Here is a 15,668-nt window from a genome sequence, read left to right as displayed (position 1 = left end):
CCGGGACAGCAAGAGTCGACAGCTAGCTAGTAGCTGGCTAAAAAAGGTCCAAGGTGGCTGGCTGGGCATTAGGTTCATGAGATATGCAGCATTCTAAACTGACATGCGCAAGCGTCATCCCCAAGTTCAATGCTGATCATAATTCAAAATAGTACCAGGAAGATGCCAGCAGAGAGAAGGAAAGGTGAGGCTGAAACAGGCAGCCAACTCAGGTTCACACCACCCACTTGCTTGCCTAGTACTACTTAGTACTGCTAAGTAGTAAGTAAACTACTAAACTACATCCAGCAATCATCACCACCACCACCAACACCACCATCCACCCCCCTCATCCGAACCTGCACGACCCTCGGGTTCCTGTAACACATCATCGCCAATCATGCCGGTCTGTCCTTCCGGCAACCGCCCAAATGTACCACCCCCACTCCTCTTCCAACTGCGCAAATACCAGGAAGAAGTAAACAAGAAAAATTTAGAGCACATGGACCAACCAAAATTCAATGCGAAACCCCCCCTGCCAAATCCCAATTAAAAAAAGAAAGAAAAACAAAGTAATAGAAAATCCCATCATCATTTGCGGTCGTTATCGTCGTTAGAGCCAAGTGGTCGGCTAGCGAACCCCTGTCAATGAAAGTGCGCCGGTTTGCAAACCGGTCTTTCCCCTCACAACACGATGGCATGACGTGTTGCCGCCGTGTCGCCTTTGACCATCCGTTCTTCCTCCATCGATAGCCTATCATTCTTCATGCGGACCCTCGTCGGTGGAACACCTCATCGAGAAATCGCCGGGGACCCATGAGCTCAATACTCTTCGAAAGGGTTGATCGCATCGGCTGGATGAATTGGGTGTGTCTCTTCGTGTGCCATCGGCGTCGGATGCAATCATCAACTAGGGATACTAGGCCTGTGGCAACAAACACACTGTACACTAGTCAGCCCCAAACTCTAAAAAGGAAGACCATCGACCCGACACTAAAGAGAGGGGAGTTACTTACTCGGCGACGTCGGGCATCTTCTCATACACTGACGGGTCGCTGATCCACATGGATGATGGTGGAACCCATCCGCCCTTTTTCTCCTCCTCAGCTGCTTCCATCGGTGTCAGGATCTCTGGGACAATATGAGCGACGGTCTTGGATGTGCGCGTGTTAACCAAGTGATAGGAGACTTCGCGCAAGTCTCCCTCTTTCCGACACTCGCGTCTCCATTGGTACCGTGTCGACCAGTACTCAAACTCATATCGCTTGGAGAGACCTGCACCCCGGCGCCTCAGCTCTACGTGAGCATAGTTGGAAAATTCCAATAAAGTGCTATCGGTGAGCACAAAATGGCGATCCCAACCACCTCTGTGGTCGGAGGGCTTGTCCTCAAAAGATTCATCATCATCTTCCGCCGACCTATAGCCGGAGTCCTGGCGCTTATGTTCGTGGCTAGGCAGTGATCCGTGGCCACTTGAACCCGGCCGCAAGCTAGCCAACACACTACCCCAAGACCGTCGAAACACCGGATGCCTGTCCGAACTCGACGCGACAGGCCGTCGTTCGGAGTGGCACACTTCCCGCCCAGAGTCTCGACAGTAGCGTCGGAAGGAGCACTTTCGCGTAAACAGGTCATACATGCGAAGATGGAACAAAGTTACATCTTGCTGATATCCACCTCTTTGCGGCACCATCGTGTCGACGCGGAGGTTCATGTTTCCATCGAGTGTTGCATCGTCGTGTCGAATCAGGAGTCGTCGAGAGGACGGGAATAGCTGCCCAAAAGTCGACGGGTCGGAAGGGACAACATCTGTTGAGAAAACGTCCAGCTGACGGTCGATTACTTCGTAGCGCGGGGTCTCTGGGGGATCATCTTCCGACGGGACCGTAGAGGCGTAGGTCGACACTGAGGCTTTAGGATCTTCTTCATCGTAAATGTCCATGTCTATGCCTCCTCGGTGAAGGGGAGTGGGTCGATCGCTGTAGATCGTAGGGGCCGTGCTTTTCGAGCGTTCCGAGACATCACTGTTAGTGGAACTGGAACTGCCACCGGTCCTCGAACCATTCCGGTAAGACGATGCACCGTGGGATCCCATGACGGCGCTAATGTGATAGGGGGCGCCGTCGGATAGGTTGTGAAGCGATAATAACCAAGCGGACGTGCAAGGATGGTGGCGTATAGTTTTGGGTATCGTTCTGGCTTGTCGAAGAGTGACAAGAGACTGTTTCAATACCCGAGCCGATCCGACAGTAGCACTTAATTCCTAATCCAGGCAAGCTTAAGGGATAAGTTGCATATAGTAGGGGGTGGGAAGGTGAAAAGAGTGGTGGTAGCGAGTTAAGCAAACAGGATGAGGTAGGGATAAATATGTATTTCAATCATAGCCTGATCTCGTGGTCCAAGCAACTTTCCCGCACAAAAGCCCCAGCAGTCTCAGAGTCCGTAGGTGAGGAGATTCGGGAAGAGCAGTGCACAATGAGGCAAATTTCAATCCAAGAGCAGGATAATTTGGTCAGATGAAGAGGAGGGGGGTGTTTCGGCGAAAGGGACAGGCGAGATCGAGCGGATAGAGGGAGAGGGAGAGGGATTGGAGGGGAGGGAGTTGGCGTGAGAATAAACACGGGTGTAGAATAATAATAGGAACCGTAATCGTGAATCGGGACAAAGAGCAGGCAGGAATCCGAGGTCAAGATCAGGCTGTGAACTCAGCCCTGGAACAATCCGAGGGGTGAGAAGCGAATGAATGGAGGGAATGTGGAAGGGGGCCGTGGATCATAGCAGATGACGCCAGGCTTTGCAGCACAAGGGGAGGGTTTCAGGGTATGAAGCGACCGAGATGACACACGGCATCCTCCCACCTCCATACAAGTATAGTAAGTGGGAGGGAAATGCGCGTGGCGCAAGAAAGTCCGTCGCAACGGAAGAGAACCAAAGGGCAAAAAGCACGGAATGAAGGATGGGAAAAGGAACGCCTGGCGAGGGCAGCCACGTCGGCCAGCGGAGAACCAACCAGCCAACAACTGACGGACTGACTGACTTGGCCATCTCTCACTGCTCTCTTCTCGCACATTCCTGTTGGTTGACCTGGTGCTTCTTTTCTTCCTTTTTTGGTCATCGGAATTTGTTCCTTCGAACAGAAAAGGAAAGAAAAAGAGAGTGAATAAAAAAAAAAAAAAAAAAAAAAATTAAGAAGCATTAAACTTTATCTACGGGAGAAAGTTTCAGATTGCTTTACTTCTTCCTCGCCCACGCTAATAGTGCGGATGATGCTGTGCTGGTGATGCTGGCAATATCCTCGTTGTCCCCCGGAATCAGCAGATCCAAGCGATACACAATTCTTCCAGGTAAGTCTGGCTGAATGATCAGCAAGGATTCTGCCTACAGCCTTGCCCTTGGGACCTTGGCTGACGGTAGTGCTACTACCAAGAGACTTCAACTGCGAAGACAATCCATGCGCATCTACAGAGCCCCAGGTATCATCATAATTATTTCTCAAACAGACTATGGCTGCTACTTCATCAGCCTAATTGGGATGACTCGTGCCTTATTCCGACCGCTACGACCACGAGGTTCTAGAATCGCCCAGACAAGGTTTAGACTGCTTATCTTGAGTTACCTTTCCCTTGCAAGGGCATTTCTCGGTAGGTCTTTTTCCTTTTTCTCCAGTGCGTCCAGGATATTCTCCGAGACTCCCAGATGTGGACATTTCCCGACTGGTGCTGTATACAGCCCAAGACAGTCAAAGCCTGTTTGTATGCGAATTCCATCGTATAGTTGTAATCGCGTCAAAGAAGGTCGACGGAAGACACGATCCGGCGCAGACTGGGCGTTGTCCCTGCAGGAAATTTGCGACTTACTTGGTACTTCGCACGCGGTGTGGATTGGGAAATATTCATTGCTGACCGAACGCTGAATGGAGAATGGCCGACAACCTATCAACAAACAATTCATCTGCTTAGCTTTTCTTTTTCTTGCAGTGGGAGAATAGTACTTTGTCACCGGAGACAAGGAGAAAAGAAAAACAAAGGTAAAAAGCCTGGAAAATACCAATGGTCAAGTCCACAACATCTATCAGATCGATGCCTGACTATACAGTACTTAGTGACCCAACGGTGGGAAACAGTACCATGGAATCGACTGGGGTCGCCTCTTCGGATCGGACCGAATGAATAATCGCCCATGCTCTGCCTCTCTCTTGTGTCTCCCCCTTCAGGCAATCCGATCAGTCTCGCCACATCTCTAGCCAAGTTGAGTGTAAAAGTGGTGCGACACCTCAGATATACAGATCACCGGGGATTTCCATGTGAGAAGAGGCGGCTTTTGGAGGCGAAGACGTGGGGAGATGGATTCCGGGCTCGGGGGGGTTCTGTGTTGTCTTTTTCCCACCCAAAAACTCAAACACGAACCCTATTTCCGGTTTCTCTCCTTGACGACCCCCACAACGATGGGGCCTCCCAAGTGGGGCGCGGTCAGTGCCCTTGCCTTCGCTTGTCTATGGATTCTGATGGAGTTTCTTCTCTCACCCTTCTCCATAGGAAAAATCGGAGATGGTTCGACATTCCACAGTCGCTTAAATGGACACCTGAAATTGTGATCATCTTTCTCCCTTTTCTCGCCAATCAATCCATTGTGCGGACGGGAGATAGCGACCCCAAGGCATCAGTGCAGTCTACTACTAATTTAAGCAACCATCGGACACTTCCCAACCAGGTAAATATGCAATACACATTACTAGTCGGAGATGATACCCAGTCCCTTGCACCATACATGCACCCGAGGTTTGGAGTGATCTGCTGTTGCAGAACCAACATCAGAAGTACGAGACACTGTTTGTCTATCGTTGTACGTCACACTCATTGTTGTACTTCAATCTCTTCCATGAATTCCCCCCTACACAATATCCACGCTGTCAACAGCAACCTTGACATACTATTCTTCTCTCAGTGACAGCCTGGTGCATAGTAGCGTCATTTAGACCATCTAGACCCGGAACTATCGGACCGACCTAAAACCGGTATCGTAGATCAAATGTAAGCAAGCTGACGGCTGACGGTGGTACAAGATTCCAAAATTCCAACAATTCCACTGGCACTGACACTGACAATTGGCTTTCTGTCTTGGTCAGTTTCATCAATTCATGAATCAGGCCAGCTATCTCGAAGGGAGGGGAATGGAGGAGGAGGGGCTACTGACTTGGCTGATACATACCACTACGTCACAGTCACACCCAGAGACATCATTAACATCACCAACATAACATGCCTGCCTGATGAGGATCTACTGAGTGCTTTCTACTCAGCAATTGTTACTGATGATCGTCAATTTTCCCCATGTACTGTTGACATGAATATTCTAACTGCAGATGCACTCATTCCTCCACAAAACAGATGGGATATGTAAACATGTATGTATGAGTATGTATGATATCAAACTTTAGATACTTTGGTTTCTGCCCACTACCTAGCACTATGGTACATACCACATAGTAAGTAGGTGAGCTTGGAAGGGGGATAGGAGGTTACATAAGTTAGTAATGCCCAATGCTAACTGGTGTCATCATATCATCCTACCATATCTGGAACAACCTCCTCAGTTTACTCCCAACCATCTACATCCTACCAGATATACTACCAAAATCCACCTTCATTATGATCAACACACCCGTTTGAGTGCACTTGTATCCTCATTAGCAGCTAGCAACTGAGCTACTAAGTGTACCAATTGCTCGCTACGGCCTGAATAATACTGAGTAATTATGCCAGATTGCCATACGTCAGGATATGATATGGTCAGTAAGTTGAAACAAAGGGAACTGTTTCAGCTAGTTCACCACACTGCCATTGGATTGATATTCACCTTCGCAACTGTCAGTTCAGTTTCTTCGTACTTCGTTATTAAGACCACAATAGATTCATGCAGCTCAATAGGTCCACTTACATATATATATATATGATATATGAACTATGCATCAAGCATATACTACTGGTACGTGGGGATTTTATCCCAGTATATCCAAAATCTCTAGAAATTTCTTGTAAAGGACGTGCCAATCAATATCCAGCTTCTGTCAGGGTCCGATTCTAGACAGATTTGATGAGTTGGGGGAACTACGGCTCTAGAGCCAGGTGCAGGCAAAGAAGAGATTGATCATAGAGAAGAGATCGTCTTCCATCTACAGTATTTTGATAATCAAATGGGAAGAATAATCCGAAGATGATCGCGTCATGAAGATACTCTACAAGTCCATGCGGGTCGCACCTTCCCTATGTGCCCAAATCAATTGTAGGTCTTGGTCTATCCTACCTTGTATATGATCCTATATCCCCACAGGTACCGGTAGAAATTCACTCACGCCAGTATTACAAGAGATAAAATTTACAATCTGCCCGAAGCATACCCTTTGAATCAAACACACCGAAGCTCTATAAGACTGCGAAGTTGTGAAGGTCAACTTGAACTCGCCGCAAGTTCATGGACACATATACCAACAGCTCAAACCTGCATCCAGAGCGGTTGAGGCAGTTCGTCGCCGGGCTGTATCATCGCTTCCTGACGGCAAGCCTTCGATCCGGCCGGTGGGGATATGGGTCCTGCTCGACTGCTTGGGGCTGGCGGATAGAAGCCAACGTAAGCCTCGCGGCGGGCAGGTTCCCCGACGGTGACAGACCAAGTGTGCAGGCCATAATACGACGCGATGGAATGGACGAGCCAGCGACTGAAGGTGAGAACATTATGGTAAGCATGGATCGGCGATTTGAATAGGTGAGTCTACACTTACCCGAATCCAGCTGCCCGGTCGTCGACCAGGCTCTCAAACACCATCTTCTGCCCATCATGCTCATGATGAGCACTCATTGCCTCACGCATCTTTTGGAGTCTTGCTCTTCTCTGAGGCGAGTCGTGCATCAGGCCGTTTCGACCCACAAACACGATCTCATCTTCAGATTCACTGTCGGATGATTGCGGGGCATCTGCCAGACCCTCCTGCTTCAGTAAACTTTGCTTCTCGTTCCATCGCTGGATGAATTGTCTGATGTCCTCTTCGATATCTTGAAGTATACCGCGTGCTGCACGTGCATGCTTTAGTCTCTGTCGCAGCTCCTTAGGAACACGATGCTTCTCGGTCCGTGTCTCCATCTGCTGGGATGACCTATGGTCCAGATGCGCATAGTGATTGTCCCAGAGAGGTGCAAGGTAGTAAGGCAAAGGGTCGTGACGAGTGTGAGTGGCTTGGATATCCCAATCCTTTGAGGATGGCGGCTCGGCCCACGGATTGTTCAGAAGACGATCTTTGCAAGAAAGCACATTCTGTCAGCATCTATCGAGTGCAATGATAAGGCACGTCCGGCCCAGGAAAAGCGCGGAAGCCCAGCCACTGGCGTATATCCGATATGTCAAGACATACCATTCTCCCAACGCTGCCTGCGACGACTACCATCCTTTCCCTTCAACAAGGCTTCGCGCCTCTTGAGACTATCACGGCGAATCGGCTCGCGGCGCCGAAAGGTCACCGACGCCACCTGAGTCTCCTTGGTTGGCTGGCCTAAGACCTTGACCTTAGGCGCGGAAGGGCTTCCCGCTGTCGGGACTGGGTCATCTAAGGGAATTGATAACGAGACTGTGGTGCCGCGAACGCCTGCGCGCGTAGGAGTGGACTGGGCAAAGGCCACATTGGAATCGGCGATCGGCACTGACTCGGAGAGAGTCAGACTCTCCAAGGATGCAGCTGCCTGTTCAGTCCAGACGGAGATAGCGCGAGCCTGCTGTGGTGAGAGGGATCCTCTCGGGTTCACTTCAGATGGGAAATTCGGATGAATGGCCATGGTGAGAGCGCAACGCGGTTTCAGAGGGGTGTCGATAACGGGTAGGCCTGTGGGACAGGGGAACCGGGATAATGGGGGGCGGTTAAACACAGAAAGAGTGTCGCAGCCTGAGGCGAGAGTATCGAGTACTCTGTAGTACTCCAGGAAGAGACCACTAAGGCAGTGACTTCTGGAGAAGACGACAAGAATCGGGGGAGGCGGGGGGGCGTGGACGAAGGGAAGCCCTGCTCACAGATAAGAGGAGATAACCACCGCCTGCAGTCCGGTCGCGTTCGGCGATCGAGCCCAGTCGGTACAATACGGTAAGCGCTGAGAATTCCGGGCTCGGATCCACCAGTTGACTCCCACTGGGGCACGAGAATCCTCAATGGCTGGTCATTGGTGCCCTTGACGCTTACCCTAGCCCTACCTGCCTGAATGGGTGTTGAGCCAGGAACCTTCTGTGAGTCATCGTGACTGCCAGTGGCGCCCTGATTCGCGCGCCGTTGGCTTCACGCGACGTGCGTCTATCCGCATCTCCCGCGGCGGTGATGTAACTCCCTCGAACCTTGGAAAATGGGACTCTCGGATTGCCATCTTATCTTTCAGATATTCCTCACCCCAGGCCTGTGTAAGTACTTTACAGCAAGGTATTGTGGTGTGTCTCCTACTAGTATGGGTGACTGGACTGGACTGCTCCGTAGATCCCTCTTCAAAGCAGCGTGCGAAATGTCCCAATAATACAGCCGTAGACAATGGCTTTCAGACACGCGCCCTTCATCAAATCCATAGCTTTTTCGGTCAACACTGTATGTTGTTCGTGTGGCAAGATTGGATGCCTTTTTACGATCAAATCGAATACCGAGCGGGATTGTGTAGCCCCGGTTAACTGCGAACCTACCAAACGAAAAGTAGTTGCCTGTGGTGGTTGTCATACAATAAGTTAGGTTGGGGACATCCCCTTAAGAGGAAAATCCTGGTGCCTCAGGTACCTACCCCACGATTCACGGCAGCCAGCAATGATCCGGGCTCAGGTACACGGACTCGTGACGGTCGCACAACGGGACCTACATTAGTATGGCATAGTACAAGGGTCGACATATGCGATAGGAGTAGAGTCCGCCTTGACAATGTCTAAGAAAGCATGCTGAGCCCCCTCCCCCAGTGTTTATAGGTGAGTAGGAATGGAGTATAGTGCTTGAGTGCTTTCACGCTGGTAAACGGACCCGCTGGGCGGCTAGACTGCCTTGTTTTCGGTCTAGGAACCATTCAAGATTCAACGGCTGGCTACAAGTCAAGTCAGACCATCTATCAATAGTGCGAGATAGCAGAGAGTCGGACCGGAGTCTCACAGGCATCCTTGGCGGTCGAGGAGTGATGAGTTGTGCGACCAGCGCGTGTTCCTTATTTAAGCCGCGCGCGCACCTCTGACGCAACGGTCTCAAAGGGGGGTCTCACCTCTTGCATGTTCGGCTGCATTCAATTCGACCTCTCCGTGTCTGTCTAGCATCACCCCGAATCCTATCGGAATAGTCCTCCGGTTAAGTCAACATTGCAAATCAGTCCTTTCATTTTTGCCCAGCTCAGCGCTCGGCCTTCTGTGACCCTTGGAGCCTGATCAATTGCCGAAAGGTGTTCGGGCGGGTCAGCCTTGGACAGCTCATTTGCAGTGCAGAGGTTCATCAGCATCAGCTGTACTACTTGACTTCCTATCATCATTATTGATTATTATATTATATCCTATCTTCTCCGCCAATCTTCCTTCGCCGGTAGTTTTTCGTAGACAACATGAAGCTCTCAATAGCTCTTGCACTCGGCGCAACGGCTTCGACGGGGGTGTTGGCTGCTGTTGTACCGCAGCAAGAACCGCTGATAACCCCCCAAGATCCCCCAACTCATCATCATCAGGAGAAGTTCTTGATCGAGTTGGCTCCTTATCAGACGAGATGGGTTACCGAGGAAGAAAAGTGGGACTTGAAACTGGTATAGCAACATTTCCCCATTTCATTACTGTCACAATAGCACATCTTACTAATTGCTCTGCGAATGTTCCATTAGGATGGCGTGAACTTCATTGATATTACTGAGGAACGAAACACTGGATTCTACCCAACGTTGCATGCTGGTAGCTATGTTCACTATCCGCCGACGATGAAGCATGCGGAGAAGGTGGTTCCCCTTCTGCGGGGTCTCTCCAAGGACAACATGGAGCAAAACCTCAACAAATTCACCTCGTTTCACACTCGCTACTATAGGTCGTCCACTGGTATTGAGTCCGCAAAGTGGCTATACAGTAGGGTTTCCGATGTCATTGAACAGTCTGGTGCAGCGAAGTACGGCGCCACTGTGGAGCAGTTCGCTCACTCATGGGGCCAATTCAGTATTATTGCTCGGATCCCAGGCCAGACTAACAGAACTGTTGTCCTGGGTGCACATCAGGACAGCATCAATCTTTTCCTCCCCTCTATCCTAGCTGCACCTGGTGCCGATGATGACGGAAGTGGAACCGTGACTATACTCGAAGCTTTGCGTGGTCTGCTGCAGTCAGACGCCATTGTCCGGGGCAACGCTTCCAACACAATCGAATTCCACTGGTATTCGGCAGAGGAGGGTGGTATGCTTGGTTCGCAAGCCATCTTCTCTCAATACAAGAGAGATAAGCGAGACATCAAGGCGATGCTTCAACAGGATATGACTGGCTATACCCAGGGGGCTCTGGACGCCGGTCGTCAAGAAGCCATTGGGATTATGGTTGACTACGTTGATGAGGGACTGACACAATTCCTCAAAGATGTCACTACTGAGGTAAGGTCACTCCCGCTTTTCTTTTCTTGAGAGACATATAACTAACGATTCCTGTCAAAGTATTGTGGTATTGGCTACATCGAAACCAGATGTGGCTACGCCTGCTCGGACCACACGTCCGCAAGCAAATATGGCTATCCCGCAGCTATGGCGACGGAATCCGAAATGGAAAACAGCAACAAGAGGATCCACACGACTGATGACAGCATCCGGTATCTAAGCTTCGATCATATGCTGGAGCATGCGAGGTTGACACTTGGCTTCGCTTATGAGCTGGCTTTTGCTCAATTCTAGTGTCCTTCATGATTTTACGTTGTTACCGTGTCTAGCAGATAATTCTGGCTAACTAGTGAGGCTTATATGTGGTCAGGTTTCCTGTGTCGGTTTATTGTGGCATTGGACAAGATTACAGAGTAACCAATACTCCATTTTGTAATGGAATAGATGTCTGAGGCTCCAAGTGTTGGCAAGGGACCTTGCCTATATACCACAGATTAATAAGATTGGCTTTGATGATCCAAGAATAGGCCTATGGCTGGACTTTCTATATGTTGACATTCTATTTTGTACCGGCAACAGACTCAAACACTAGCACCTAACAAATAAAACACGTGTGACTCTTATGGGTGGCATGATGATAGTCTGCAGAATGGCCCGATAAGATAAACGAAGGAGATCCAACTATACCCGATTGAGTCACACTAGCCTGAAACAGAAAGACGGTCACTCCGCCGGGGCGATCACTTCCACTGGCTTCAATCTTCGAGTCATTCCTGCGGTCTGTTTTCTCCTTGTTACCACTCCCTTTGCCCTTCAGATCAGATCCTGAACGGAGAAAGCTCACCCTTCATACTACATAATATTCTACATAACTTGCTTGGACTGAATTGGCGATATTCCGTCGGTCGCTCCTATCTATCGCCTACGTCACCAGCGGTGCCCCTCCAAGGAAGACCCCACCATCAGACCTTGGATCCGATATTAGTCGGTGTGTGGTCTCGAAAGAGGTTGCAACAACTTCTCCGAGCTCCAAGATACCGTTGATCGCAAGACGACCGAAAAGGCAGCCTAATTGGGGCGAACTACCTCTCAGATATCTTTTCTAAAGTATTCTGGCTGGATACTCAATTGAAAACTCAATTTCTCATCGAGTGGTATGGTACATACGGCTACCATGGAATCTACCGACCCCTACGCAAAGGAGCTTCAGATTGCCTGTCTCACAGTTCAGAGAGCCACGCTCTTGACGAAAAAGCTATTGGAAGCTGTGGACAAGGGGTCTTTCGACAAGAATGACGCCACCCCAGTGACAATTGCTGATTTTGCTGCACAGGCACTGATTATCGCTGCCATTCACCATGCGTTCCCCGACGATGAGTTTGTCGGAGAGGAGAGCTCAGATGCTCTTCGATCCGATCCTGCTCTCCTTGACAGGACATGGGAGCTGGTCTCCTCTACCCGCCTGTCGGACGAGGAAAGCGATGCGCTGCTCTACGCTCCGAGCAGTAAGGAGGAAATGCTTGATTTGATTGATCTCGGTGCTCAGGGCAACTGTAGCAAGCAGAGCCGTGCTTGGGTTTTGGACCCCGTTGACGGCACCGCAACCTTTATTCAAGGTCAGCAGTACGCCGTTTGTTTGTCACTGGTGGAAAACGGCTACCAGAAGGTTGGCGTCTTAGGCTGTCCGAATATGAATCTGGAGACGGGTCGCCTTCATGAAAACATCGTCGACCGAGATGGCTACGGGCACCAGGTATTCGCCGTTGCCGGACAAGGCGCATTTATTCGGCGAATGGGAACGGGAGCTCTCCTCCCCTCGCGCAAGATCGAGCCAAAGGCGCAGATTACGGACCCGAAAGATATCGATTTTGTCGATTGCGTGTCAGCGACATCATCCGACAGGAACATGCATGCCCGCCTTGCGTCGCATTTGGGTGCACCTTGGCCGGCCTCGACGGACCTCTGGGCCGCGCAGCTGCGATACATCGCCATCGCAGTGGGGGGTTGTAATGTGATGATCAAAATTCCGCATAAATCTTCCTATCGGTCGAAGATTTGGGATCATTCAGGTGGCATGTTGATCGCCGAAGAACTCGGATGTACTGTTAGTGATCTGGCGGGTAATCCAGTCGACTGCAGCTTGGGCAGGACCCTGTCTGGTTGCTACGGGATGATCGTTGCACCTTCGTCCATCCACAGCCGGCTCGTGGAGGCAGTGAAACAGATCATGTAAGACTAACGGTTAATCCGGGGTCTGGGTTGGCGGATGGGCTGCCTTGACAGTCCCCGCTTACGGCTTTTGCTTTTTCTTCGGGGCTACTAGTTTTATTATCTCACAACCTAGTGTTTGATGAGAGAGCAAGGCTACGGACTAGTATGCCGTGACTATGCAGCCCCCCAAGTGGTTTGACAGGACAGTTCGTGCGTGAGGGCCAGGAGTACTTGTTGGGCTACCACAAGACGAACAAGACACCCGGCCGTATTCGCGCGCAGATGCATTCGAAAAGGGTACTCTTGCTGCATTTTGTCTGCTCACTGGCGGAAGAGACACTCGGCTGCATGCGCCAATAGGACCGTGCACTGATCGACAACGTGGGGACGGCGATCAACGGCATATGACGACCATTGACGACGAGATGGCGATGATGGAGGGAGGACAGGAGCATGCAGTACCTCTATAATGCGTTCTGTTTGCATATTTACCACTGTTAGCGTTTTATCGCGTCCTCTGATGTTGGATAGAGATCGATACCTTTAAGGATGATGTCATAGATACTAGTCGTCACCTCATTGTGCTGAACCAGGGAAAAGGCCCCCACATACCGTAGTACACCAGCTCCAAGCAACGAGCTAAGCAGGAAAGAACATCTAAGAGACGAGTAATACTACGCAACACGACATCCGGAAGCACGGCAGTCCCGTGATGGCTGGGCGGGCTGGCCAGTGAGAGACGCGAGAGCCTGTCAGGAGATCAGGCAATGCGGGGGAGCTGCCGTCTCCCTCCCAATGACATCCTCCAGTCTCCTTCAACTAAAGTACTTTTTCTACTTATGCTTCGTCGCTGAAAATCCTTCACCTCTGCTGTGCTACGCAATATAACCGGATGTCCTTCCCTTCTTTCCCAGTCGGGCTCAGAGTTCGCTCTTCCTGATTCTAGGTCTCCTTCGCCCGTTCACCCTATCCATCCCTACCTCTTAATCCATAGCAGTCGCTATGTCGACCTGTGAGTTCCTCCCCCTTGTTTCCTAAGGCACTCTCACCTGCGATACGCCGTTTATTCATCAGTTACTGATTGTGATGTTTCCCAGACAATCCATTCTCTAGGCGAGAGTCGCACGGCAGGTTCTCACTTGGAACCTATCGCGTCCTCGTTCCCTTGTCGTGGCTGCTCGTGGTGGTCGTCGGCATCTACTACTCCTCCCATGCCCCCGATGTCAAGCATGGCCATACCATCTGGAAGCAAGCCAACAAGCATATTACTCCATTTAGCTTGAGCACGGTTATTGCTGGTATCTATTGGTAAATCCACCCAGGTTTCCTTCTATGACATCTTTAATATATTGAGCTACCAACCTTGCTCTATGATTACCAACCTATTCTTACGACCTGCTACTTTAGGATCATAACCCTCCTGTCTCAAATCGGCTTTGTCTACCACCTTTTCTCCAATGATGCGGTAACGGCCACCGCCGCCGCCAATGTAGGGTCACATTTTATCCTGAACAATTTGTTCATTTTCGCCTGGATCCTTCTGTGGACTCGTAACCACTTCTGGGGCTCAGAAATTATCCTGATCGCGCACTTCCTGAATCAAAAGACGACCTACTGGCGGCATCGCACACTACCACCTCTTGCGCATTTTGCCGCTGTCGCAGCGCCCTACGCCTGGACTCTGATCACTCTCTTCTGGAACGGAGCAGTTGCTGTGAACAGCAACAGCCTGCCAGCGAGGATCGTCGCTAATGTGTTCATTTGGGTATTGTTCGCGCTGGGATCGACGCATATCTTGTCCACCCAGGATGACATTCTGGGTTACAGTCTGAGTCTCTTGACGCTGGGTATGTATCAGTACAAAATTATCTGAAAAAGTAGCGTCACAGCGCTAACACCTCTGCAGCATTGGCCGTCAAGCAGTTCGGCGTCAAGGTCATCTCCCTACAGTGGATATTTGCCATTGTCATCTTTGCTGTCTTCTTCGCCGAGTCCCTCTATATTTCCCTGACGAAGTACTCTGGGCGCAACATCTTTTTCCGCAGGGCCGGGCAGCCGGCGCCGGCAACCGATCGCGAGAGGGAGCCGTTGCTCAACGATTCGACCCAGCCAGCACAAACGGCCTAATTAAGGGCTATGAATCAATCGCCATCTTACGCGCTTGTCAGGAAGCAGGTGGCTTTGTGAACATGAATCCCAAAAAGTGAGTCGGTTGCGCTTAATGTCTGAGCCTCTTTTCGGGTCTAAGTTGGGTTGTTCATTTATTGTCTTGTTGTGCTCGGGTAGTACTACAATTCCTTGACTGCTACAGGACTGGGGGATTATGATATATTAACGACACGTCAGTTTATGGGCTATACAGTTGTGGGTGTAATATGGCGAAGATGGATTTTGTCAACTTGATGGATATGTTGTTAGTGTGCTTGGGAACCTAATTTGTCTCTACTCTAATTATCAGCCTTCTATATTTACTGTTTTGGTCAAGCTATTGGTGAGCCACAGCTAATCGTCTACGGGCACGCGGAACTGGAATGGACTGGTGTTTACGACCGAGTTCTCCACAACATATGAGGTTATATATTGCTAGCTGTAAATCTGCACTAACCAAGGACTGTGGTCAAAGGATTATATTGCGTCCCAAGACCGTGCTCCTTGAATCCGCACGGACCTCAAATAAAAGCAAGCTCCACGGTTCGGTAGTAGAAAATGCAGTTGGCGAGGGGCGGGTTGGTGGTGGTGGTGCCTGAGGAGCCGGGCGGGATCTCGCCCACGGAATCGCACGAGGAAATGGCCAGAAAGTCGAAGTAAGGACCAGAACTGAATATCCGGAACATCGCCAGGAACCAAACGCCCACAATTACGAACAGAGCC

The 15,668-nt window shown here is 50.3% G+C and overlaps 4 protein-coding genes across 4 annotated transcripts; 2 read left to right on the top strand and 2 right to left on the bottom strand.

The window, feature by feature from the left end:
• Positions 1–613: 613 nt before the first annotated feature.
• On the bottom strand, positions 614–2,434 carry BDQ94DRAFT_119909 (uncharacterized protein). The gene is made up of 2 exons (XM_026763744.1): positions 996–2,434; positions 614–921 (listed from the first exon to the last, which is right to left on the bottom strand). Exons 1-2 carry the CDS (start codon positions 2,072–2,074, stop codon positions 744–746), a joined length of 1,257 nt encoding a protein of 418 aa, XP_026620155.1. The 5' UTR covers positions 2,075–2,434; the 3' UTR covers positions 614–743.
• A 747-nt stretch (positions 2,435–3,181) lies between these two features.
• Positions 3,182–7,802, bottom strand: BDQ94DRAFT_163900 (uncharacterized protein; the record flags this gene model as incomplete). Its single annotated transcript, XM_026769837.1, has 14 exons — positions 3,182–3,438; positions 3,596–3,698; positions 3,837–3,911; positions 3,971–4,062; positions 4,106–4,218; positions 4,263–4,471; positions 4,503–4,561; positions 4,712–4,805; positions 4,910–4,984; positions 5,188–5,241; positions 5,455–5,526; positions 6,478–6,694; positions 6,758–7,268; positions 7,385–7,802. The coding sequence occupies 14 exons, from the start codon at positions 7,800–7,802 to the stop codon at positions 3,182–3,184; spliced, it is 2,349 nt and encodes a 782-aa protein (XP_026620154.1).
• A 1,767-nt stretch (positions 7,803–9,569) lies between these two features.
• On the top strand, positions 9,570–12,819 carry BDQ94DRAFT_163899 (Zn-dependent exopeptidase; the record flags this gene model as incomplete). The annotated part of the gene is made up of 4 exons (XM_026769836.1): positions 9,570–9,764; positions 9,840–10,586; positions 10,647–10,834; positions 11,739–12,819. The coding sequence occupies 4 exons, from the start codon at positions 9,570–9,572 to the stop codon at positions 12,817–12,819; spliced, it is 2,211 nt and encodes a 736-aa protein (XP_026620153.1).
• Positions 12,820–13,565: 746 nt separating this feature from the next.
• BDQ94DRAFT_154507 (DUF1774 domain-containing protein) lies at positions 13,566–15,609 on the top strand. Its single transcript, XM_026768312.1, has 4 exons — positions 13,566–13,809; positions 13,895–14,105; positions 14,205–14,644; positions 14,704–15,609. Exons 1-4 carry the CDS (start codon positions 13,800–13,802, stop codon positions 14,922–14,924), a joined length of 882 nt encoding a protein of 293 aa, XP_026620152.1. The 5' UTR covers positions 13,566–13,799; the 3' UTR covers positions 14,925–15,609.
• The last annotated feature ends 59 nt before the right edge of the window (positions 15,610–15,668 follow it).

Source organism: Aspergillus welwitschiae (genome assembly GCF_003344945.1).
Source record: "Aspergillus welwitschiae strain CBS 139.54b unplaced genomic scaffold BDQ94scaffold_68, whole genome shotgun sequence".
Lineage (NCBI taxonomy): Eukaryota > Fungi > Ascomycota > Eurotiomycetes > Eurotiales > Aspergillaceae > Aspergillus > Aspergillus welwitschiae.
Note: the sequence above shows the minus strand (reverse complement) of the source record. Positions and strands in the feature narration are given on the sequence as shown.